At 51.1% G+C, this 23909-nt stretch overlaps 1 protein-coding gene across 1 annotated transcript; it reads right to left on the bottom strand.

The window, feature by feature from the left end:
- Nucleotides 1-1293: 1293 nt before the first annotated feature.
- On the bottom strand, nucleotides 1294-23326 carry Ogdhl (oxoglutarate dehydrogenase L). The gene is made up of 23 exons (XM_051202532.1): nucleotides 23289-23326; nucleotides 22411-22615; nucleotides 20600-20770; nucleotides 16166-16268; nucleotides 15705-15820; nucleotides 15438-15592; nucleotides 14515-14661; nucleotides 12979-13069; nucleotides 10738-10917; nucleotides 10441-10569; nucleotides 8900-9079; nucleotides 8207-8359; nucleotides 7501-7603; nucleotides 6904-7032; nucleotides 5857-6007; nucleotides 5493-5620; nucleotides 4476-4654; nucleotides 4186-4257; nucleotides 3977-4102; nucleotides 3802-3874; nucleotides 2387-2550; nucleotides 2078-2232; nucleotides 1294-1467 (listed from the first exon to the last, which is right to left on the bottom strand). The coding sequence occupies exons 1-23, from the start codon at nucleotides 23309-23311 to the stop codon at nucleotides 1344-1346; spliced, it is 3057 nt and encodes a 1018-aa protein (XP_051058489.1). The 5' UTR covers nucleotides 23312-23326; the 3' UTR covers nucleotides 1294-1343.
- Nucleotides 23327-23909: the final 583 nt, after the last annotated feature.

Here is a 23909-nt window from a genome sequence, read left to right as displayed (position 1 = left end):
GATCCCACTATAGATGGTTCAGTCACCATATGCTTGCTGGGAATTGAACTCAGGACCTCTGGAGGAGCAGCCAGTGCTCTTAACCACTGAACCATCTCTCCAGCCCTTACTATGACTATTTTATGTATGGGGAATTAGTTTTTGTTGCCTTAAATTTTTAATCATCAGAAGCAAATAATTTCACCTTCCAATTAAGAGATGGCAATATTATCCAAACTAATTATCATGATTCACCAGACAAAACAAACAGATGTGAACTTGAGAGAGAAATTTGTGAGGACAGGGAGGAGAGGATGCACAAAGATGGCATGGGAAAGCGACCTGTGAGCACAGCATGCATATGGGAAACTGCAAATACCATAATAAAAATAAAACAATGGCTACAGGCATCGCTCAGTGCTAGTCACGCTACCATGTGTCAGATCTTAGATTCCATAAGGGAAAAGAGGAACGGAGGGGAGGACAGAAAACAGAGGGAACCCCATGCATACCTCCCAAGCAGGACCCCAAGACCCCAAGTCTGAAGAGGCTTGCAACCTGGAGTTGCAGCCTGGCACCTAGAGGCCCTGGCATCTAGCTCCAAAAAGACTCCGGGAAGCGGGTACATTAATACAGTTTGCAGAAAGAGCCACAGCTCCCAGCATCTTAGCAGGCAAGGGCGAAGAATGGAGAAGCCAGAGAAGAGCGGGGGAAACCTCTGCCTGTGCAGCTCGAGGGAAATCTGTTGTATGGACACTGCCGCCATCTCTGGGTTTGTTCCTCATTCTCCTTCCCTCACCACTGCAGCCACCCCTCCCCCAGCTTCACAGCACGAAAGGAGGACAATGCATGTTTTCCAAGCACGTCTTTATTCCTCTGCTCTTTGGTTTCCTACTTTGGTTCATACATGTGTGCTACATCTCACTGAGTCTCCCATCGTGGTTGAGCTTCACCTGCCTTTATTGCTGAAATCTCTACTTCTAAGAGCACAGCAGGGAGCACCTCTGAGTCTAGGGAAGGAGGGAAGGAGGACACCAGGGTGAACGGCAACAGGGAGGACAGCCAGGATGGGAGTGGCAGCGCACAGCGGCCAGTTGGAGACAGACCAAACAGCTAGAGAAGGGGCGGGGGGGGGGGGCGGTCCAGAAAGGCCAGTAGAGCTGATTGACAGAATGACAGAGCACATCTACATCCCCTCCTCTAAGGAATGCTAACTCTTGGTCCTGACCAATTCTGAAATAACAGAGACCAAAGCCAGCAGTGCTGCTCTTTGGTCTCAACTGCTACCTGAGTGTGGATCATCTGGAGCCCCAGAGTTCCCAGGTAACCTCCCTCAGCAAGACTTGAGCAGGTTTGGCCTCATTCTAAAATGTCTTGCCCTCAAAGGCCTTCAGGTTGAAGGCAGTATCCAGAAACTTCCTCAGCGACACCAAGTGAGCGTTCTTGTTTCCAGTGGCTGGTGCAGCTGCTGGGTCCCGGCCAACATACCTGGAGGAGGAGAGTCAGCTAAGGGAAGGACCAGGTCTAGCTGCACATTCAGTCTAGAACTGCAGGGTGAAACACAGGAAGAAGACTGCCTGCCTAGGGCAGCCCTCTCGGTGAGCTGTGGACCTACAACGCACTCAGCTATTTAGACACAGGACAGGGAGAAGATGCCCGCTCCATGGCCATGGAGACAACAATCATGCCACACCCCAGAAACTTTGGGAGCAAACACTTTTGGCTTTTCCACATTTCTCATTCCTGACTCCATCATCACAAAGACAAAGATGCCCACACTGAGCACCAGGGGCTGCCACCTGCTAGGCACCTCTGGAGGCTGGCCTGCACATGTAGCCTATCCAATCATTCTTGGACAGAGGGGAGGCTGTGCCAAGGCTAGGGGCTAAGATTAAAGGGAGATTTGAGTCTTACACAAGTCACACCACATACCACCCCCCCCCAACTGTGGTAAGGGAGCTAACCTGTGGACAGAGGGCTCAGAGCCTGCAGGGACTCTAATGCTTGCCAGAGAATGGCAGTATGGGACCATAAGGCTCAAGAGTCAAGGCAGGCTAGCAGAGGTGGGAGGGAGATAGCGAACTCTGCAGCCCAGTACCATATGGGCCGGGAGCGGCCAAGAAGAGTCATGAAGCGTGGACTGATATAGTCGTAGTAGCCCATGTTCTTATGTTCTTCCTGACACCACACCAGCTCAGCACCCGAGTACTTCTCTGCCTCCCGCATGATCAGGTCAAAAGGGAATGGCGAGATCTGGGGAGGCAGACATACACAGGGCACAGTCAAGGAGGGACAACATGTGCAGGGCCAGCGCCGTACCTCGCCACCCGCACACTGAGCAGAGCCAGAGGCTGGCGAGTTGAAATTATCCATCTATCACGACCAGTGCCTCAGGGACTCAGCAAACCTGCTCCAGCCGTGTGATGGCCACCTGCTCCTCCAGGCCCTGGCTGCTGCGCTCCTTTACCAGGTCATAGTACACCTTCCCTGTGCAGAAGATGAGCCGCCGTACTTGCCCAGGAGACTGTGCCGCAGGGCCATCCTCTGGAATCATCCGCTGGAAGCTAGTTCCTAAGGGATGGACCGGGTACCTCGGGGTATCAGCATCACAAGGGCAATGGGATGTAAGCACCCCAAGCAGCCCTGGGCTCTTCCTGGCTACTGAGCTGATGCAGGCTTCACATCAGACATCGACATCAATCCCAACGACAGGATAAAGGACAGATGATACCCTAAGTTGTCATGGGGAGAGAGTAGAGACAGATCTGTGGAGTGGAGCAGAGCCCTAGGAACACAAACATTCGAAGTGTGGGGTACAGGAGGGGGAGGGCCCCTGAAGGACAGAAAAGGTAACATGATGGACCCACGATAGCACCATCCTGCCCCAGATCCGTCCCCTCTGGTTGTGCCCACATGGCACTCGGCCTCCACCTGCCAACCAACGTGAGAAGCTGTTGGGAGGGGACATTCCTCCTCCCATAGCCCGGGAGCAGAGCCTCCATCTTCCAGCTTCGGCCATTTCTCCTTCCTGAAGTCAAGCTTGTTGCAAAACTTCTCAGGAAGCTACTATGATGTCCCTATGTCACCATACCTCAAGCGAAGACAGAGGCACAGAGGGTCTGCAGGCAGTGGGGTGGGAGGGCAGAGCTGCCAGCCCATCAGGGCCCCGGTGGCACTGGTGGGCTCTGATGGCCCACTACAGCCGCCTTTCCACAATGGACACCCAGATGACAACAAATCGGAAACAACAATAAAACCCACAACTATCTAACTGACTAAACCCTGTCCCTACTACTGCTCGGGGCTCAGTCAAGACAAGACAGAGCTGCTCTGCTGGGCACAGGGCTTCACTGTCACTCTGCGATTCCATACCCAGTCACACTTCAAGTCTTCACGTACTGTACCTGGCCCCTGATTCCCAGGCCAGTGAACCTGGGTGCTGTGGGAGAGGGCAGTCAGGGTCACAGTGATGTCTATTTAGTTAATGAGTGGAAGTGTATAGTGGGTGATACTCAGCACTCAGCAAATCAGAGACTGTTCTACCACCAATGTCACCTCCTGGCAGCCCTCCTGATGGTTAAGAGAGCCCACCCACTCCTCAGACACTAGAGCTTATTCCAAGTGATCTGATCCAGCCAAGGTGCCGATCTCCCAATGCTGTGGCAAGTGAGGACAAGACAGGAGGAGCGGCTGAAGGGCCAATGAAGACAGAGCTGGGAAGACAGCGGAGCTCCAGGAGCAGAAACCACACATCAGCCACCAGTCTTCACACAGCTCACCACCCAGTGATGGCGGCCCAACAGGCCCAGATAAGGCACGTACCGGACACCATCTGGTCAAAGCTGGACTTGGCATCAGGGTGCCTCAGCAGAGACTTGGGTGTGAAGACAATGAGCTGGAAGGCAGAAAGACAGCCACTAGCAGCCCCTCCCTATTTATGGCTCCCCACATCCAACCCTTACACTGCCATGGTGCTAATAAGCTGGGGGAGGCTCACAGGCTTGCGGAAGGGCAGCAGGATCTGTCGGCGCAGGACATGGAAGTAGCTAGCTGGTGTAGAGCAGTTCACCACAATCCAATTGCAGTCGTAGAGTTGGCTCACCTCGAAGTCCTCAGTGAACACCTGCAGGGGATACTGGTGGCTAGCAGTGGTGCTCTAACCTATGCCGCACTCCCCACCTGGGGACAGTCAGTAGCAGCACTCACTGGGTAGGCATCTGAGTCATCATTGCTCATCTGCAGGAACCTCTCTGGCCTTGCTGAGGAGTGCTCTGGGCCCTGAAAGTACACGTGTGACCCAGACTGAGACTGCAGAGACCTCAGGCTCGGGGTGCCTAGACGGCTTCAAGGGGTGGATTAACCTTGGCTGTGCTTGTTCCCCGCCCTGCTCACAAGTCTGGTTTACAAGTTCCAGGGGCCCAGAAGGTTCTTCAATAGATCAAGGGGTGACTCCACCCCCCCCCCAAGATAGGCCTGCAAGGGCCTCAAGCCCTCACCATGCCCTCCATGCCATGAGGCAGCAGGAGCACGATGCCATTGTGCCGCACCCACTTGGCCTGGCCAGTGCTGATGAACTGGTCGATGATACACTGGGCTGTGTTGTGGAAATCACCAAACTGAGCTTCCCAGAGGACCAGGGCGTTGGGGCTGGCCATGGCATAGCCCAGCTCAAAGCCTAGGCAGAGGACAAGTCAGAGCTCAGTGCCATGTCACCAAGCAGCCATGGATCCAGTCAAACCCAGCCTTTCCTCAGTATACACTTCCAGGCCCAACAGGCCAGGGTGAGCCAGGGCCTCATCGGGCCACAGAGGCCTGGATGTGGAAGCATGCTTTTCTTTTTTGTTTCTGGTTTCTTGAAACAGGGTTTGTCTGTGTAACAGCCCCAGCTGTCCTGAACTCACAGCGATTGTCTGCCTCTACCTCACAAGTGCTGGAGTTAAAGGTGTGCATCACCACGCGCACCAGGAGCCAAGTCTAAAAATAACTTGGGGGCACTAAACAGACCATCAGCCAAAAAGATGCTGAAGAATGCACAAAGCTCCCAAGAAAGGGCAGTACAAGCCCAAAGGCAACCCGTCACATGTGGGGCTGAACCCTAGGAAGAGCAAGTAATAGGGGAAGCATGCTGGCCCCAGGTGAACTGAGGGGAAGCATGTCCTGTGGGGTGGTAGAACAGAGAAGAGAAGATGGGCTTTGAGACCGTGTAAGGCCAGTGCCAGGCTTAGCACCAGGCAGTCAGTAGCTATGTACTGCTGTGGACTTTACTGGATGTCTTGCCTGGACCCTCTGTGTTTGGTATCCAGGGGAAGGGTTTAGGTGTCATTGAGAAAAACAAAGCAAATACCCCCTCCCCACAACTGAGATGCCTGTTAGACCATGTGGGACATGACCTCCTCCCAAATGTCTCTAGAAACGGTCCAACCACAGTTCCTCAGGGTCATCCTAGTATCTCTGTCCTCCTTCCTAATCTCTGAGATTGCCTGCCCTCCCAGACCCAGAGGCATCCCACCCACCTAGAACTCCATACTCCGAGAGGGAACTATTGCACACAGTATAGGGTGCCTGGTCAGGCCACAGGTGATTCATAGGGACACATGTCCTCCGGTCAACCTCCTGGTCATGGAGAACGTGGTGCCGGTGGCTGGAGAGAGAAATCGGGACAGGGACAAGAGCAGGTAGACTGTCATCTACTCCAGTCCAGGGCAGCATGGGTTGGCAGGTCCTGTTATTGTCCCAAAAAACCTATAAGGTCCTATGGAATGGTCACACCCAGGAAGGATGGCACAGCAATATGCTACTTCCCTGCTGTGTTCTGCTGAGTTATGAAGACAGGACCAGCGCCCAGGGGGCCAGGGCCCCAGCCTGCCTCAGCCTCACCTGAATGTGCCCCTCTCCACATCTTGGCCACTGAGCCGCACATGGATGCCCTCCTTTAGCAGTGAACCGAAGGCCATGTACTCTGCCAACGCCCAGTCCACTGTACGCTTCTTGGTCATGTCTGCACGGCCACGCAGGATGCGAGAGAGGCCTGTGAGAAGGGGGGACCCTAGGAACACCGAGTCCAGCCTCTGGCCTGGATGGCTGCAGCACCAGAGCCCTGGGGTGAGTACTTAGTAAGAAAGCAAAGGCTTTGGTGGCCCCTGCAGACTGTCCTGCCTGACCTGCAGCCAGCCCAGGGCTGACCTGAGCTTCCTGAGGAGGAAGCTGAAATGTACTGGTTCAGGGTTCTCTACAACAATCCCATGAAGATTGTGCCTGCTCTCCTGAAAGGGGACTGAGGTTAATACCACACACCCAGTGAGAGCCACGCAATGCCCACAGAGCTCAGCAGTAAATCTTGGTTCCATCAATGGGTGCCTTCTGCACACTGGGAGAGAACTGTGCTCCCAGAAGCTATGTAGAGGAGACACAGACATCCTCCAATACCCACGAGGCAGCAAACTACAGTGGTCACAGCTAAGGGGCTACAGTCAGTGACCATCGACTAGCCAGGCTCACAAGCTACCCTCTGGCATAGTCCTGAGCTAGAGGCATACCCGTGTTCTTCTTGCCGGCATAATTCTTCCAGGTTCTCCCCTATGCCTTCCCCAGATGCCCCTGCTTTCCTGTTCTCCTACATGGCCCAGGGATACACTACACTAGAAACTGCCTTTGCCAGACTGAAGGTACCAATTTAAGACCACACCCTGACACTCAGCTGAAATGTCATATCCACAAATGCCTAACTCCCCATATCCAGTGGGAAAGGAGCTAATAACATGGGAAGGGGCCCATATGAGGCTTTGAGAGCTGAATCAGGACAGCAGGAGACTAAGCAGGGACATGCCACAAGCTCTGTCCCATCTAGGTCTCCTAACAAATCTCCCTGCAGGCACAGTGCCAGCTCTGAAAGTGACTGTGTTGGAGCCTGCACAGCAGCCTTACCTGTGTGGATCTTAAAGTCCTCCAGGGGCACAGAGCTGGCCACATTGCCAATGTGGGTCAGCATGTCCTCAGGGATGCCCGTGGTAGGGCACGTCATGCTCTTGGGCTCCCCGTCCACATTGAAGAAGCCTGAGGGGACAGAACCCATGCAAGCCCTGGTGGTGGAACTTTGACACTCCTGGCCAGTTTTCTCTCCCACAATAGAAAGGTTGCAATTTCTTAGCCCCAGTGGCATCAACATATACTCTTGGGGCCCCGCCACCGCGCTGAAGAGCCACAGCTATGGCTCCTACACCTGCCCCAACACTGACCCAGCTTTGCCCCAGCAGAGGGACCGTCTAAGTAGATACCCCCAGTACCTCCCGCCCCACCCCTGGCAAATCACAGGTGGCCACACTTGCTCTAATGCCACCTCGGCAACTCTGGCCTACCACCACCTGCAGGAATAGCTCACACCTACATGTCATGGATGAGCCTCAGCCTCTAGCTCTGTACTGACTGCTCTCCAGAACCACCACAGTCCTGTTCTCCAATGCTCAAAGGAGGGGGAGGTGGCGAGGGGGGGAGGGACCACTGAGCTGCATGCTCCTCACTCACCAGGCCAGGGGGAGTCCAGCCAGTGCTTTATGTGCAGGATCTTTTTATCCTTGGACCTGCCGTATGCCTCCTCACAGATCCGGTCATATTTGGCAATTTCTTCCTAGAATTGAGAGGAAGTTTGTAGATAGTAACATATCGGGTACCCAAGGGGGTCAGTCAGCCCAGACTCAAAAGCCCTGGTCTCTATCACCCAGTTCTAGAACTCTTTGTCTCTTTGTTCACAGGGATGCCATGATCAGAGACTTAGACCTCAGAGTTCAGAGAGATTTTGGACAGATACCCCAAAGCCTGATGAGCCTGGATTATGCTCAGTAAGGAGACCCAGGGGGACAGGCAGAGACTCAGACTTGGTTTTCAGCGGTTCTGTCCATAAAGGCAGAAGGACAAACATGTCCATAGACAATTCCAGATATGATCCTAGTGCAAGGATCCTCTTAGAGGACCCTTGCAGGACACCCCTACAGAGAGACCCCTTTCCTGCCGAAACTTGGTTTCTCCCCAGCACAGCACACACCTGGCTGTAACCATGTCCTTAATTCCTCATGCCCTGTTAGAACCAGGGACTTTTGGGAACAAGGAACAGCAGCTACTCCTTTAATGTTTTCCATGTCTAGCACTGGGCTGATGTCATCTGCAGCCATCCCATGTTCCCAGTCTGTCTATCTGCAGTCTGTCCCAGTGCCCAGAAGTTCCGCCTGCCTACCTCAAACTCCTGTAGAGTGACCGTGCCCTCCGCAATGAGCTTGTCGGCGTACTTCTTCAGCACGGGTATCTGTTTGTGGATCTGCTTGTACATGAGCGGCTGTGTGAACATGGGCTCGTCCATTTCATTGTGTCCACGCCGGCGGTAACAGACCTGCAGGGGCAGCCAGGGGGTTCAGTCCCTACCACAGGCTGTGCACTTGGTGCACACGCAGGCAGGCAGGGCACATCTGAAGCATCCCAAATGATCCACACTTGCCTCTCACGGAATGAATACTCCATGGCAAGGCCTTTGTACAGATGGTTGCTGATGACATTAACCCTCTGTCTAAAAGCACTTCTAGTCCTAGTGAAGATGTGACTGAAGAACTGGCCAGCTTGGCACATCAAGGTGGGCCATCAGCGATCTCCTGCCCCCTAGCATCCTCAAATATACCAAGCTTGTTCAGCAAAGCAGAAAGAGAACTCATCCTGGCTTCAGCTCCCATACCCCCAAAGCACCCGGTTTGTTTGGGACTGGCCAGGATGGGCTACTAAGCCTGCTCTGGTACCAGCACCCTCAAACACCCCTGACTTTGTGGGCAAGGCAGGAATGGGCTACCCCATCCTTACCTCCAGCACCCCCAGCACAGCAGGGATAATCTATCCACCCCACCCCTGCCTTGGCCTTAGTCAGTCAGTACCCCAGACCCACCAGGTCCACAACAACGTCTTTGTTGAAGGTGTTCCTCCATTCAGCTGCCACACTGCACACATAGATCACGGCCTCCGGGTCGTCTGCGTTCACGTGGAAGATGGGTGCGTTGACCACCCGTGCCACATCAGTGGGATAAGGTGAGGAGCGAGCCATTCGGGGGTCTGTGGTAAAACCAATCTGCAAGGGCAAGGGAAGGCAGGTGTGCCCCTCTGTGTGCTGTTTGCTTGTTTTGTTTTGTTTTGGAGACAGGGTTTCTCTGTACAGCCCTGCTGGCTGTCCTGAAACTCACTCAAGTAAAGGAGCTGGGGAGAGGGCTATTAGCGTAGCTAGGACAAACAGGGGATGTTAAGTAAATAAGTCCTTGACCACATATGACCACAGTTGCTATGGGGCAGCAATGGCGGGGGTGGCGGTGGCAGCAGGGGAGCCGAGCTGTTTTACGGGTACATAGGCCTTGGGGATCTGACCCACCAGAGTGACTGTAGAGCTTTAAGCAGGATGTTTCAGTTCCCAACCTCTGTATCCTCATCTATAAGGCACTCTTATTAAAGTCCTGCCTCCCAGCGAAACTCAAGGAAGATTAAATGCTGCCGCAAATGAGAGAGAGAACACGGGGTTCCTAGACGGTATTAACCTCTGCTGCCTGGAAAGAAAGGACCACGACTACCAAGCCTGCAAGACCAATGTGCTGAGCGGAGCTCAAGGTCACCTACAGCTTCTGTGCCACACCCTTCCGTCCTGGTCACCTCCTCTATGCCCCACATATGGGTGTCTCCAGGTACCCGTGAGAATCTTTTCAGGACCCCCCCATCCCCACACACACAATTCTGTAGTATTTTCATAGAATCTGATTCTATATGACACTATATCTTTAGTCATGTATCTAAAACAGCGTAAATAATATGCAAATAGTCACTATACTATACACTTAACATACTATACCCTTATAAGAACAAGGGGGAAAAAAGCCTGTTCATGTTTGGTACAGGTTTAGTTTTTGTTTTGTTTTTTTTTCCCTGAATATTTCTGTGTGGGTGATGGTTGGGTTCAAACTCAAGGCCTGCATATCTAGGCAAGCATTCTCCTTGGATTTCTGAGACAGCTCTCACTATATAGCTCAGACTGTCCATGAACTTTCTATGTAGTCCACTGCTGAAATAACAGGCAGGTAGTACCACACCTGGTCATGCCTGGTCTGAATATTTTGGATCCATAGTCAATTGAGACTATGGATGTTTATCCTCCAGATACAGTGGTTACAAAACTGTCTATAAATGTATGTAGATAGGTGTTCGTGACATATATGTACGTGTTTGTTATGTATCTATCAATTTCTCAGAGAAGGTAATGGGGCCGGGGGTTGGGTTCTCTGCCTGAGGTTGCACACTGACCTAGGGATCGTGTTCACTGCCTGAGGTCACATGAGGAAGTTGCAGGACAGTGGGATGAACACCAGGGCTGGCTCACCTTTCTCACCAATCCACAGCCTGGACTTATAGGAATGGGCATGCAACCTGGCATGGAGCCCACACCCTTACCTGGTTGTTGACCACAACATGCACTGTGCCATTGGTAGTATAGGAAGGCAGGTCACTCAGATGGAAGGTCTCATAGACGACACCCTGGCCAGCAAAGGCAGCATCCCCATGGACCAAGATGGACATGACCTGCATGCCAGGGTATAAGCCAACAGGATCCTGTACCCCAGCCTATGAAGCCCACCCTACCTCCTCTTATCAAGACCCCTGGATCCATGTCCTCTGTCTCTCAGAGCCCTGCTCTCAAAGCCTGGCCTTCAGATGCCACCCTAATGCTACAGACCCAGACAAGCTCACCTTCCGACCCTGGGCATCCCCACGGTAGAACTGTTCTGCTTTAGTCTTCCCCTGTACCACAGGGTCCACCGCTTCCAGATGGGAAGGGTTGGCTACAAGCGACAGTGTGATGTTTCTGTTGGTGACACGGTTGATCCTCTCATGGTACATGCCCAGATGGTATTTGACATCACCAGAGCCCTGAGGGTAAACGTGGGATAGAATGAACCTAACACCTCCCATAGGGAATGCAGTGCTGAGCCAACCTGCCAGGCTTCTTGAAACATACTAGAGTTCAATGGCTACCTTACTCTTCACACCAATAAAATCAAATGCATAGAAGTGTTGGAGGATATTTTAGGGTCTAGGAGCAGAGAAAGCATACTTCCTAAACAATATATATAAAGTCCCTATGCAGGAAGACAGCTAAGGAAGGGCAAATCTGCCACTAACAGTGGGGAGAAAATTCGGGTACACCAAAGGGGGAAACAAGCTGGAAAGTCAAATGCAGGGAAACAGCTAATTGCCTTCAATATGCGAAGTCCCAAGAAAAATGAACAGAAGCTATGGAGGGGGCTTCACAGAACGAGAACTACAAGAGAGTCAAAATGCTCAGCTGATTCACATAGAAACTATGTTAAGAATAAACCACTTTGCACCTATCCAACCGGCAAAGGGAGCAGCAACAGAAAGGGGAGCAGCCACGGGAGGCACGTGCTGTGGCTGGGCCCACGGGAGGCTCCATGGTGTCCGCTCCTTGCCCAGGTTACTGCACTTCTCAGGCTCCATGTGACAACTACAGTCTCGCGCTCACTAAAAGGATGAGGATGTTCATCATAGCAGGCAGAGCCCTGACACAGGACACAGAACCCTGCAGCTGCAAGAAACCAACAAACCAAGCTCGGTACCTGCTAATGTGGGACAAGGACAACTTTGTGAGTGAACAGCCAGGTACCTAGAGTTCCCCGAGCTGTTCTCATGGCTCCTGGACAAAAATACACATGCGTAAGCAAGCACACACAGATACGCCACAAGAATGAAGTCTCATGGAGGAAAATGTTTCCATTGCATCAAAATTTCTTTGACTTTAAATGTTTGGGTTTTTTTTTTTTTTCAATTTGTATTTTTTCCTTTCAACAATAGTTATATTTTTTCAAATCTAAAAAAAATAAATAAATTTTAAAAAGTGTTCCTTAGTCAGATTTTTAAATTTTCCTCCCCAGAATCCTCTCAATTCCTCACAGCATTGTGGGGCAGGTGCCTTTGTGCCTGTTGTATGGAGGAACAAAGGCTGACAGGTCTGGAGATGGCTGAGGGTCATTAACAAGACGCAGGGAGATCCGGGGCCAGTAGTCAGTGATGTGGGCCCTAAGCCTACTCTGGACCATGTGTCACGTGTTCTTGGGCCAACTACTTTACCCAACCAAACACCTGTGCTGGTGACAAAGTTCCTCCCTCACTCCTGAGAGGAAAACAAATGCACATGCAGACTAGACATGGGATTAACTCAACACACACACACACATTCAGAAACACTCATACACAGACAGAAACACAGACATATGTAAACACACACACACACACACACACACACACACACACACACAAAGCCAGAGACAAAGGGAACAGAAGAGGAAAGGCAGACAAAATGTCCAGATCAGGAAATTCGTGCAGAACCTTGAACAAGGTGGAGGGGAGAGTTGGGGAGGGGAGAGAAGGGAAAGGGAGAGGAGGGCAGGGCAGGGCAGGGGAGGGGAGGGGAGGGGAGGCAGTAGGGCTGAGGGCTTGGCATGGCCAGGAGCCTCAGTGCCATGCAAGCCACCGGGTGGAAGCAAGAAAACATGTCCTTGGCCGGCTAATGGGTAAAGGAACCATCAGTCCACTCACGCCTCTGTGACTAAGGGACTGTGGGCACAAAGGCTCACAACAAAGTCTCAAGAGAGAGGCCTCAAGGGAGCCCCTGCACTTCTCTAAGCTTCGGTTTCTCTAGCTGGAAATAGTGAGGTTGGCCTGGATTATCCAATGCAGCATCCAGTTCCCAAAGGCTTAGGGCGCCTCAGACATCCCAGCCCCTGTGACTCTTCATGTCTAGCCATCTCCACGTCTGTTGGTCTGGAAGCTCAAGTCCCAAATTCTCCAGCCCACCTCCCAACACCAGGCCCTCCTGGGGTGCCCACCTCCCAACACCAGGCCCTCCTGGGGTGCCCACCTCCCAACACCAGGCCCTCCTGGGGTGCCCCAGGGTCAGGGTATGTCACCCACCTCATCTGCTGCTTCGAGCTTGGGATCAAACTGGCAAAATATCTGCTCCAGGTCCTTGCGGATCACGTTGGCCAACACATTCAGCCTGCCCCTAGGACCAGAATGTCCTGGGCTGTCACCTGACTCCTGGTCACCTTCCTACATTGGTCAAGTACAGCCACTCCCCCTACCTGCCATGACACCTATCAGATCTCTTCCTGCTGAAGCCCCAGCAAGGCTCAACCCTCCCATCCTACCTCAGGACACACCAGGCACATGAGTAGTTCCAGTTGGCCAGATCCCTTCAGGCAGACTTCTGTACATTCAGTGACTTAGAGGGAAGGGGCAGGAAGCCACCAAGCCACCTAGTATGCTCTCACCCCCCAAAAAAACTGACCCAACCCATTAGTGTGGCACCTCCCACCATGAACTTAGTCTGCTAAGGCTTCAGAAGTGCTCACATGCCCCCCTCCCCTCCCGCTGCCAGTCAGGCAGCAGCAGTTTTGGGGCAAAGGAGACTCTGGGGGGAACACTGAAGGAACAATGTGGCAGTCATGGACCAGGTTTTTCAGCCCAGCCTGAACTTCCTACTCAAGTACCAGCCTGATAGGAATACACACGTGACTGGAAATTTACCCCAGAGCCCAAGCATGACTCTCAGGTCCACACAACTGCAGGAAGGGAGAGCCCCTCCCATCTGTCTCCCCCTACACACACGTGTCCTAAGGGCTTCAGGAACATTCCTCAGCTGCTCTGGGCATAGCCCTCTACAGCCTCCAAGGTTACCATCCACACTGTGATGGCCTGAACTGGCCCAGAATGGCCCCACTGTTCAGAGAGCCCTCCAGGCAAATGCCCACCCAGCACCATCTCACAGTCTTCCAGTGCCATCTTCTGCTGCTCTAACAACCTGAGACATGAAGCCCCGTGTTCCATACCACCTTGGCTACTGGGCCAACTCTGCCTAACCTCCCCCCAAGACACTGAGCATTTCCAGACTCCTCAGAGGACCACGGCAGGCCTGCCAAGACAGAAAGTCTCTACAACATGCATCTAGAGTCCCTAAAGCCCTGTGCTAGCCCAACCACAAGCAACTTTCTAGATCGCAACAGTGCTTTGTCCCACACATCACAGGGAAGGAAACTTCCAACTCTTCATCAGGGGAAACATGGAGTCAACTTACAGCTAGGACACAGACCTACATCTCTACAGACTATGTCCAAGGGATGCCAGCTCAGGACGGTCTACTCTCACATCCCTGAGACATCCTTGACAGCCCGCATCTGAAAGATTTTCTAGTAGAATGTGTCCCAGTCTGATGTCCTGAAATTTCTGGAGAAAGCAGCAATATGACCAGAGAATCTGGTTGGGCATTGGCCACATGTTGGCTTTGGCCAAGTGTCTGGCTCTTGCTGTGGTGAGCAGGCCAGAGCAGAGGCCCTGAGAACCTATCAAGTCTCATCAATGTGCCCTGTCCTGACTTCCACCCCCTCTCTCTCCTCAAGGCACAGGCCTGGACAGCAAGCCTAGATGGCGAGGAGAAGTCAGCGGTCCTACCTGTGCGGCATCCCCAGGATGACGTTTTCAATCCCCATCTCACTAGATTTGTCAATAATGGTCTTAAGAGCAGGAATCATGACCTCACAGCCTTCTAGGCCAAACCGCTTCTCTGAAGACCACTTCCTGGCCAGGAAGTCTTCAAACCTGTTTGGGGAACGGGGAAGAGAAGCGAAAGAGCACAAAGAGAGGGTTGGAATTCCGGGGGGCTCTTCACAAGCACTGGGATCTGAATGCCCAGGACACAAGGAAAAGGCACCTCCCTCCTGCACAGTCTAGAACCCTATGTCACCCTCACTGAACAAACAGCACATGGCAGGACAACCTGGGGCTCTTCCCAAACCCTCAGCTGGCACCCGTTACCTGATGCCTTTTTGTAGCCATATGCCCCCAAGAGGCCACCTTTCACTGTCCCTGCCCCACTGCCCTCCTGCTAATGTGTAAGCTCCAAACACTTCTATCTGTTAAACCCCAAGTTAAGCCCATGAGCCACCGCTCAGAATTCACTCAGCACCCAGCAGCTGAGCCAGGTACATTTCCAGGACCCTGCAGCTCTGGAAGGTCCCTTCTCCCAAATCATCAGTGGGCACCATCGCACTGCCCCTGCCTGGGGTGTCACCACACTCACCCACGCCAGGGGCAGTGCAGAAACAGCGTTCTGTCATGTAGGCCTACTCTTGTTACTTCTTTCTGCCCAAGCTCAGTGTGACCTCTGCTACAATGTTTCTCTGGAGTCCCATCCCCACCCACCAATGTGGCTCTCTCTGATGGTCAAACTAACTGAGCAGATGGTCCCCATGCTCTGCCTAAGGGCTTCTGCAGGCCTCCAGCAGTGGGAGCAAGTAGCCTGCCTTCTAGTTTCCCAGCTAGGGTAGCAAGCATGGCCCTCCCGCCATGCAGGCTGTCCATCAGGTGGTGCTGACCTCATGGAGCGCACCAGTCTGGCCAGCAGGGTCCGCTTCTCCTCGATGGAGAACTGCATCACACCAGGAGTCTCAAATTTCTGCCGGATCCATTGGCATTGCTCCACATCATTAATAAACATGAACTCCAGACCTATGTGCTGGCAGTAGGTGCTCTAAGAGGGACAGGTGGGAAGTCTGTGAGGAGCCAGCAAGAGTGGTGATAGTCCCAGAGTCTGAGACTAAAAAAGGAAGCAGTCTCCCTCCCTCCCCACACGCTCGGCTCACCTCCAGACGACGAATGATCTCTCGCAGAGAGAGCGTGTTCTCCGAACCCCCAATGAAAGTCGTGGTGGGCAGCTGGAACTCTTTATCCAGATCAGCCTCCTGCAGGTCATAGAAAGCTGGAAAGGAGCCCAAGGCAGTAGAGGAGGAAATGATGAGGGTGGGTAGGGGATGGAGAGCATCCCAGCAGCACCCACCCTTCAGGCCTATCTGGAAGCCCTGACCATTCCTCAGTGTAAAGAGGAGGGAGGATCTGCACCCACCTGCGGCCATGACAGGAGGTTCGCCCAGTGGTGAACCCTAGCACAGATGGGAACACAGCCCTCTTGGGTGCACTGTACAGTAGTAACTGGAACAGTCAGAAAGAGCCAAGTAGAGCCAGAGATACCCTGGGCTCCTCGCCGAGACACAGGTACCAGATAGTGTGGCATTGCTACAGTGACAGGGAAGGCGACAACTCTTACCCAATTTATCAATGGTTGTGATCAAGTCTGAGGGCACAAAGGAGTCCAGGTCTGCATCTAGGATGCCCAGGGGGTCCAGCTGGGCCACATGGTGGCCTCGGATCTGGGAAGAGGGAAAATAACAAGGCTCGACACATCTTTATTCTAAGTGCGGCTCAGAGCCCTACCCCCACTACCAGCTTCAGACTGTCAAGGTGTCACAGTCCTGTGCTGTCACCCGAGAATCCCCTGATGACACATGGCTGGAGCTCCAGTTCAAAAGTACAACACAGGGCTGGCAAAAATAAGTAAAAACTTATACATGAATTTAGATACTACATACCACTAGTAAGTGTGAACTTCTAGAAACTTCCAAAGTGTCTGGCATATGAACAAGGAAAATTCACACCTGCTATTGTAAAACCACTTCCATGCTCTCCCATACATTCACTTGTGCAGGTTCACACACAATAATTAAAGAAATATTTAAAAGATTGATTAGAGTTTTTAAAAATACATACAGGCATTAGAAGAAATCATAAACTAAAAAGAATCCATGAAGCAAGAAAAATTATTATACATAGAAATGGGATAATACAGGAATTGTAAAAACTGGATTGAAAATAATAAGATTTCAAAGAACTAGGCTTTTAAGGATATCTTATTGGTGCACACCTTTAATCCCAGCACTCAGGAGGCAGAGGCAGATGGATCTCTGTGAGTTTGAGGCCAGCATGGTCTACAGAGTGAGTTCCAGGACGACCGGGGCTACACAGAGAAACCCTGTCTTGAAAAACCATGGGGGATGGGGGGGCAGAATATCTTGTTTTGGAGATTTGACTTTGAAAATTTACTAATATTTTAAGTATAAAACTAAATTAAGATTTAAACATGACAGTAAAATGTAACAAACAGTAATATAGCCACAGCAGCTTGGCTATGCAGAGAAGAACAATTCCATTTGGTCAGTCGAACATTCCCTAAAGACAAAACTATGGAGGAAAATTCATGAACTCAGTAGCCAACCAGCAACAACAGTGGGATATTATTATTCTAAGACTGTTGCATGTGGGCTATGAAAACATCACATAAGCCACTGCACTGGCATCTCTGAGAACATCTATTGTTGGCATCTTTGAAAGGCGATGGTGCCATAAGATGGATGAGGTCAAACCCTTAGCCCTACATTTGAAGTATAGAGCCACATCAGAATAAATCCATAATGCATGCTAGCATGCTACCTTTCTGAAAAGCACACACTCTCAGCTCTGATCACTGCAACTGCCAAGACTGATAGAGAACATTATCAGAACTCCCTGGAAGCCTGGATGGTTCTGGAAGCGGGAAAATATACAACTAGTCTAGTTATTTTTCTGTTGTAATAAAACACTGACCAAAACAATTTGGGGAGGAAAGGGTTATTTGGCTCACAGGTTACAGTCCATCACGGTGAAAAGCCAAGCCAGGAATTCAAGGCAAGGACCAGGAGTCAGGAACTGAAGCAGAGACTAAGGGGAGGATCCAAGCACAGGAGAATCACTGCTCACTGACTTGCCCAGCTACCTTACTTACACAGCCCAGGCCCACTGCCTAGCAGAGGCACTGCCCAGTGCAGGCTGGGCCCTCTTACATCAATTAGCAATTAAGAAAATTCTCCACAGACATGTCCACAGGCCAATCTGATCAAGTTGACAGCTGACACTAACTATGACAAAGATTGACTTGGAGAATCTTATTAGATCAGAGGGCAAAGGGCTACTGACACTGCCAGGGCTGGGAATAAAGACACACAACAGACTGAAATTCATCTATTTTGTTTAAGAGTGTTCATTCATGAGAAACTACAAAAAGAAGAAAGTTTGGGTTGGAGGTATGGCTCAGCAAATAAGAGCACTGGCAGCTCTTCTAGAGGACACAGGTTCAATTCCTAGCACTCACATGGCAGCACACAACTATCTGTAATTCCTGTTCTAGGGTATCCAACAGCCTCATACAGATTCACATGCAGGCAAAACACTAATTCACATAAAATAAAACAAAAAGAAAAAAGTTGGGCAGGGTGGTGCATACCGCTGAGGCAGAAGATCACAAATTCGGAGCCAGCCTGGTCTACAGAGAGAAACTAGGAGGAGATTGGGGGGGGGGGGGCGGTGGCAGCGACAGCCTTGACTGGTGACTTATGAAGTATGCACAGAACATCGTCTTTTTGAAAATCAGTCAAAAGGGAAAATAAAGTGCCCCCAGGACTCTGACTTTGCTGTACAATGTGCAACTCAATGCACGGTGGACAAAGGCAGCTGTCCCATGACAAGTACCTATCAGGTAGAAGGAAAACTGGACAGATAACAGCTGCCACCCTTGGCTGCTCAAGTGCTCAGCTCATCCTCACTAAGAAGCTGACTGGGGGAAATCACACCCACATTGGGTGAAGCCTCCAGAGCACCATGCTCACTGACATGGATAAAGGGTTGGGTAAAATGGCGCTATGGGGATAGCTCAGAAAACCTCTACAGGAACACCACCATGGTTCAGTTCACAAAAATTGGCAAGAAATACAAAAAATGGAGATGGAGCTGCAGAGTGCAGGAGATATATCAGCCACTGCAACAGGGGGCTTTGTTATAATTTTGCTTCAAACAGACAATCCCTAAATCCAAAGGATCCTGTGTCTGGTACAAACTACTTAAAAAACAAACAAACAAAAAAACAAAAAACAAAGAGCAAACTAGATATGGCGGTACGTGGCTATAACCTCAGCACTTGGGGGGGGGGCAGAAGATTAGGAGTTCAAGGTCATCCTTAGCTACATAGCTAGTTTAAAGCCAGACGTCTGGGCTACATGACAATATGGACTGAAGAGATGGCCCAGTGGATAAGAGTGCTTACTCTATAAGCATGAGGACTGAGTTCAAATCCCCAGCACCCACATAAACAATGGGACCTGGTTTTGTGTGCCTGTAACCTCAGTTAAAGATAATGGAGTCAGATGGATCCCCAGAGCTTGCTGGCTAATGAACCAAGGCAAAACAGTGAACCTCTGGCTCAACCAGAGACAGAGATGAAGAGGAAGACACCAGACATCCTGCTCTAGCCTCTACGCGCACACACCTGCACTCTCACGCATGTGCCACACACACAGAGATGCTAAAGGACTAAGAACCATGCAGGGATGAAGCCACATAAAAGCCCTCAAGCAACATCCTGGATGTTAGTCTCCAGACAATATAGCTCTAATTTGACTTTGCTCGTTCCTGTCAGGATCAATCATGAGGTCACTTTCTGCATCACCCAACCAAGAGAACACAATGAGCATCCCTCACTGGGAAATACTTGGGACCAGGAGACTCTGGCATTTTACCCTTCTTGATTTAGGGATATTTACAGACATAATGAGATATGTTGGAGACAAGACCCAAGTTTAGACATGAAATTCATTTATGGTTTCACAGACACCTTACATAGATGTGGTTTTGTACAATGTTCTTAGGATGCCTGGGTTTTGACTATAATCCATCACATAAGATTAGGTGTGGAATTTTCCACTTATGACATCACATCGATCAAAAAGAAATCTCAGGTTTTGGAGTTATTTGGATTTGGGGAGGGGGATGCTCTGCTTGTACAATAGTCACTGTGCTGCCAGAAGCCCACTGCCTATGAGCCCCCAGGCCAGTGAGAAACCCTGACACCATGAGGCACTGCTGCGTGCCCAGGAAACATACTTACACCTCCCACTCCCACACAAAGGGTGCCCAGTGGGAGACAGCACATTGTTTCCATTTGCTAATGCCCATGTATCAGCTCGCTGCTCCCTTCTACCAAGTCTCTTCAACACCCAGGACACTTAGCAGCACCCTCTGCGTGTCCTGTTTCCCTTGTGAAATGCCTTCTGCCACCAGTTCCCACAGATATCCTCAGTGATTGCACCTGTTATGACATCAACACCAGTGCAGCCCTCCAATTAGTCCTGTTCTGTCAAGAACATGGACCGTCACCAAGACACACTGCCAAAGACTGGGCCCAGCCTAGGGACCCAGTGCGAGAGAGTCCAAGCCTCCAGAATGAGCAGCTGGTGGGGGAGCTGTGTTTGGTAAATTATTAATTCATCCCATCTTCACTAATGAAGTTCCTGCTGCAAACAGTCCCTGTTTCCTGGAATGCCCAGACTAGAGAATGCTTACCAAGTGTTAGAGTGTTCCACAGTCACTTAGCAGTCAATACAACTGATCACCTACCAGGCACGTAGGACATCGTGTGTACAAGATGGACAAGAGCATGGGGAAACAGACAAGTCAGCAAATACACTCAAAAGCTACCAGGGAGGTGCTTTGTGCTCTCAATGGTACAGGACAAAGACTGGGTCTCAATGGATGTGACACCAGAGCTCAGACCCCAGCCTCTCTCACCAGCTGTACCCTCCCCCATCCTCTTTGCCCCTGCCTCGAGCGCTCTCACCTGGTAGGCACGGATCAGGGACTGTACTGCCAGGTGGTCCTCTACCAGCTTGCTGGTCTTGGTGCAACTTGAGACTGACGGCCTGATCTCTTGGACGACAGCTGGGGGCTGTGGCTGAGCAGGACCCATAGAGGCCTCCTTACTTGCTCTCCGGAAGAAGCTGTCCCAGGACTGGGTAGGGAGAAAGAAAGAGCCCAGCCAGGTCAGGACATGAAGAGTTAGGATCCCCAAAGCATTCAGTGTTCTTCCAGAACCTCGATTCAGGGACCCTGTTGACTAGCCCAGGCCTCTTACTCTTTGCCCAGCTCTCCTCAGTGTGCAGGTTCAGCTATGGCAGGGCCTTCTGCCCTGGGGAAAATATGTCTTTGCACACTGGGTAACAGGTCTTAGGAGACGTCAGAATAGCTGGCACAGACCACAAGATCTATGTATAGTTTGTTTGTTTGTTTTTGAGACAATAATCCCACTATTGGTAATTTATCTACAAATGTACTTACACAAGTGTGTCCAGATGTTCCCTTCAGGGTTGATTATAAAAATGGTGATGTCCAAACAACATAAATGACTGTCAGTAAGTGACTGGCTAAGTAAATGAGTGCAGATGTTGGAAAGTTAAATAGTCTGCTGTGAAAAGGTATGTTCATTAGGGCGGATAGAGGATACTTACTACCAACACACACGGCTAGGAGGATAAGGCAGAGAAGGCTGTGCGACCCTGCTGCTTCACAGAGAAGCAAGATTAGGCATGCATACACACAGATACTTCTGGGCTCCAGGAGAGTAAAGTAACAGTGCTGTTCTGAGAGGGGCTGCTGGCCAAGCTCCGGGTAGAAGCCCATCTCAAACACATGAGGGCTCAGGTTCCATTCTCAGCACAGGAAAAAAACTGTTTCCCTCTGCTCAGTCCCATGTAGTGCCAGCGGGAGAATTCATCAACCATCCTTATGGAAAGCAATCTGACAAAACGTGTCAAGATTGCACACGTATATACTCTCGGATGGAAGAAAAATCTTCCTGCAGCTAGCTTCGTGCACACATACAAGTACACCCTGCAGCCCTGTTCTTGGCAATCAAGACAAGAAGTGGACCAGAAATCCATTACTGGGGACACAGAGAATCCCATGTGACAGAATACGATGTAGGCAGGAATAAACAAGCAACGGGGCTCTTCTGTACTGACATGGAAAGAGCTGAAAGACAGGCAAATGAAAACCAAAGAACAAAACAGGATTGTTACCTGTCACTTTGGTTTGCAAAATTTTACATTTAAAAAAAAAAAAATCTCAGAAAGAGAGGAACTAAGAGGGATCTCTTGATTTTTCATACTTCTTAAGTCTGGGTCATGTGACTGTTTACTGTCCTCCCATTTCACTTTTAGTTATTGAGGGGTATTTTTTTTTCTCTGTTTTTTTGAGGCAGGGTTTCTCTGTGTAGCTTTTCTGTAGACCAGCTCAGACTGGCCTCGAACTCAGAGAGATCCACCTGCCTCTACCTCTTGAGTGCTGGGACCAAAGGTGTGTACATCACCACCACCCAGCTTGGCATTTACTTTCTTAATTTCATCCCAGGAGCCTTCTGGAAAGGACTCGGTATAACCAGGGAGGGCACATCTCTGGCATGCTGGGCAAGGCATCTTCATGCTCCATCAAGTGGGACCACCTCCCACCACAGTTCCATCAGCAAGAAAGGAAGAAGCCCCTCCCTTCTGCCCGACCCAGGGACTGAGCTCATGGCTGCTTCCCAGCAATCCTTCACCCCATCATCCATCCCAGCAGTTTCCCTCCCATGAAATGCAGAAGGCTGATGCCAACCTTGTGAACACTCTGTGGGTTCTCCAACCAGGCAAAGTACATCTCTTCCATGTAACTGGAGTTGACTCCACTTCTGCTGCTTGGGATGGTGGTGGGTGGCCCAGAAGACAGCCTGTGCCCACTGAACACTGGGATATCCCGTGTGGCCAGGAACCTTATGGCCTGTGGTCCCAACCTGAATGGCAGCAGTCTCAGCTGACTCATTCTGAACACGGGCAACGAAGAAGAGGCACAAATCATAGGATGCAGTAGAAAGGAAGCTCAGATAGGTGCAAATTCACTCCTAGCATCTATGGTCCCACAACATGGTGGCCCCAGACTAAGCCAAGGTGAGACACAGGTGCCACGCTTTCTTCCAGATTCATTCCTAGAGGGAGGTCTCAGCTCAGCAACCTTCTCCAAAGGACTCTGAACCCCAGTGCTCCTGGGCCCTTCCCTCCCGCCTAGGCTTCCTCTCACATAGCCTACCACCTTGGAGATGAGGCAGGGGTCCTCCAGACACTGGGTTGGTTGTGAATAGTCAAAGGCAATAAGAGAGCACTGGGAGCAAAGGCTCAGAGAGGTGAAAGGGGGTACGACACAGTATCACTGGAGTCTCTGATCCTTGGTCAGAAGTGACCAGTGATTCCCCCATGAGCACAAAGCTGATCAAGGCATCCTTCCTCCTGGGCAAAGCCAGAAGGTCAGGATGCCAGGTCTCAATGGTAGCCCCACTTCACAGACGTGAGGACTGGGGCTCCATGTGGTGGAGGCAGAAGCAGAGGCAGTCAAGGGACAGATTCCTGCTGCAACTGCCTTCTCTGGCTCCTGAATGATGCCTGGAACTCATATGCAGGATAAACGCCACCCAAGGCAGCTGTCAGTCCCAGGGCACTTACATGCTGGAGGCCACCCAGGTCATGGGAACACAACACTGGCTTCCCTTCACTTGTCAAATTACCTGCGCTTTCCCGGGGAAGAGGTCTGAATGATGGGCAGGCAAGCTTTCAATGTGAGACTTCCTCAGCCACCTCTCCCCAGGAGGACACGAGTTTTAAAGGTCCCTTCCAGGCCCAGAGACCCGCCAGGCTCCCCACTCAGACCTTGCTGGCCCAGGGCTTTGCCACCACATGGAAAGTGTGACCTCTGTTCTCCTGACTCCCCCCATGGCTACAGCAGCAGCCCTTCTCCTGCCCAGCCCCGCCCAGCCCGGTCATAGCCTGGATACTGAGCAGAGCCTAACACTCTTCTGCCTGGGGAGGCTAATGTAGAAGCAGAGTACAAGCCTAGAAACCCTAGAACTACTCATCAGGGTCCAGAAGGTTCTCAACCTTCCTAACGCTATCATTCTTTAATACAGTTCCTCATGCTGTGGTGACCCAACCCCCGACCATAAAATTATTTTTGGTGCTACTTTATAACTAATTTTGCTAGCTATGAATCATAATGTAAATATCAGGTTGAGAACCACTGTTCTGGGGTGTAACTGAATCCCAGAACTGGCCCTGAATCAATGCTCC

This window comes from Phodopus roborovskii, unplaced genomic scaffold, assembly GCF_943737965.1.
Source record: "Phodopus roborovskii unplaced genomic scaffold, PHOROB, whole genome shotgun sequence".
NCBI lineage: Eukaryota > Metazoa > Chordata > Mammalia > Rodentia > Cricetidae > Phodopus > Phodopus roborovskii.
Note: the sequence above shows the minus strand (reverse complement) of the source record. Positions and strands in the feature narration are given on the sequence as shown.

What these genes read in the sequence shown, in the direction of transcription:
- Ogdhl (XM_051202532.1), bottom strand. Translation starts at nt 23,311, where the DNA reads ATGACCTGGGTGGCCTCCAGCAT. An exon ending in GGACTTTAAGATCCACACAG is followed by an intron (nt 6,008 to 6,903) that starts GTAAGGCTGCTG and finishes CCCTTCTCACAG; the next exon opens with GCCTCTCTCGCATCCTGCGT. An exon ending in ATGACTCAGATGCCTACCCA is followed by an intron (nt 4,103 to 4,185) that starts GTGAGTGCTGCT and finishes TATCCCCTGCAG; the next exon opens with GTGTTCACTGAGGACTTCGA.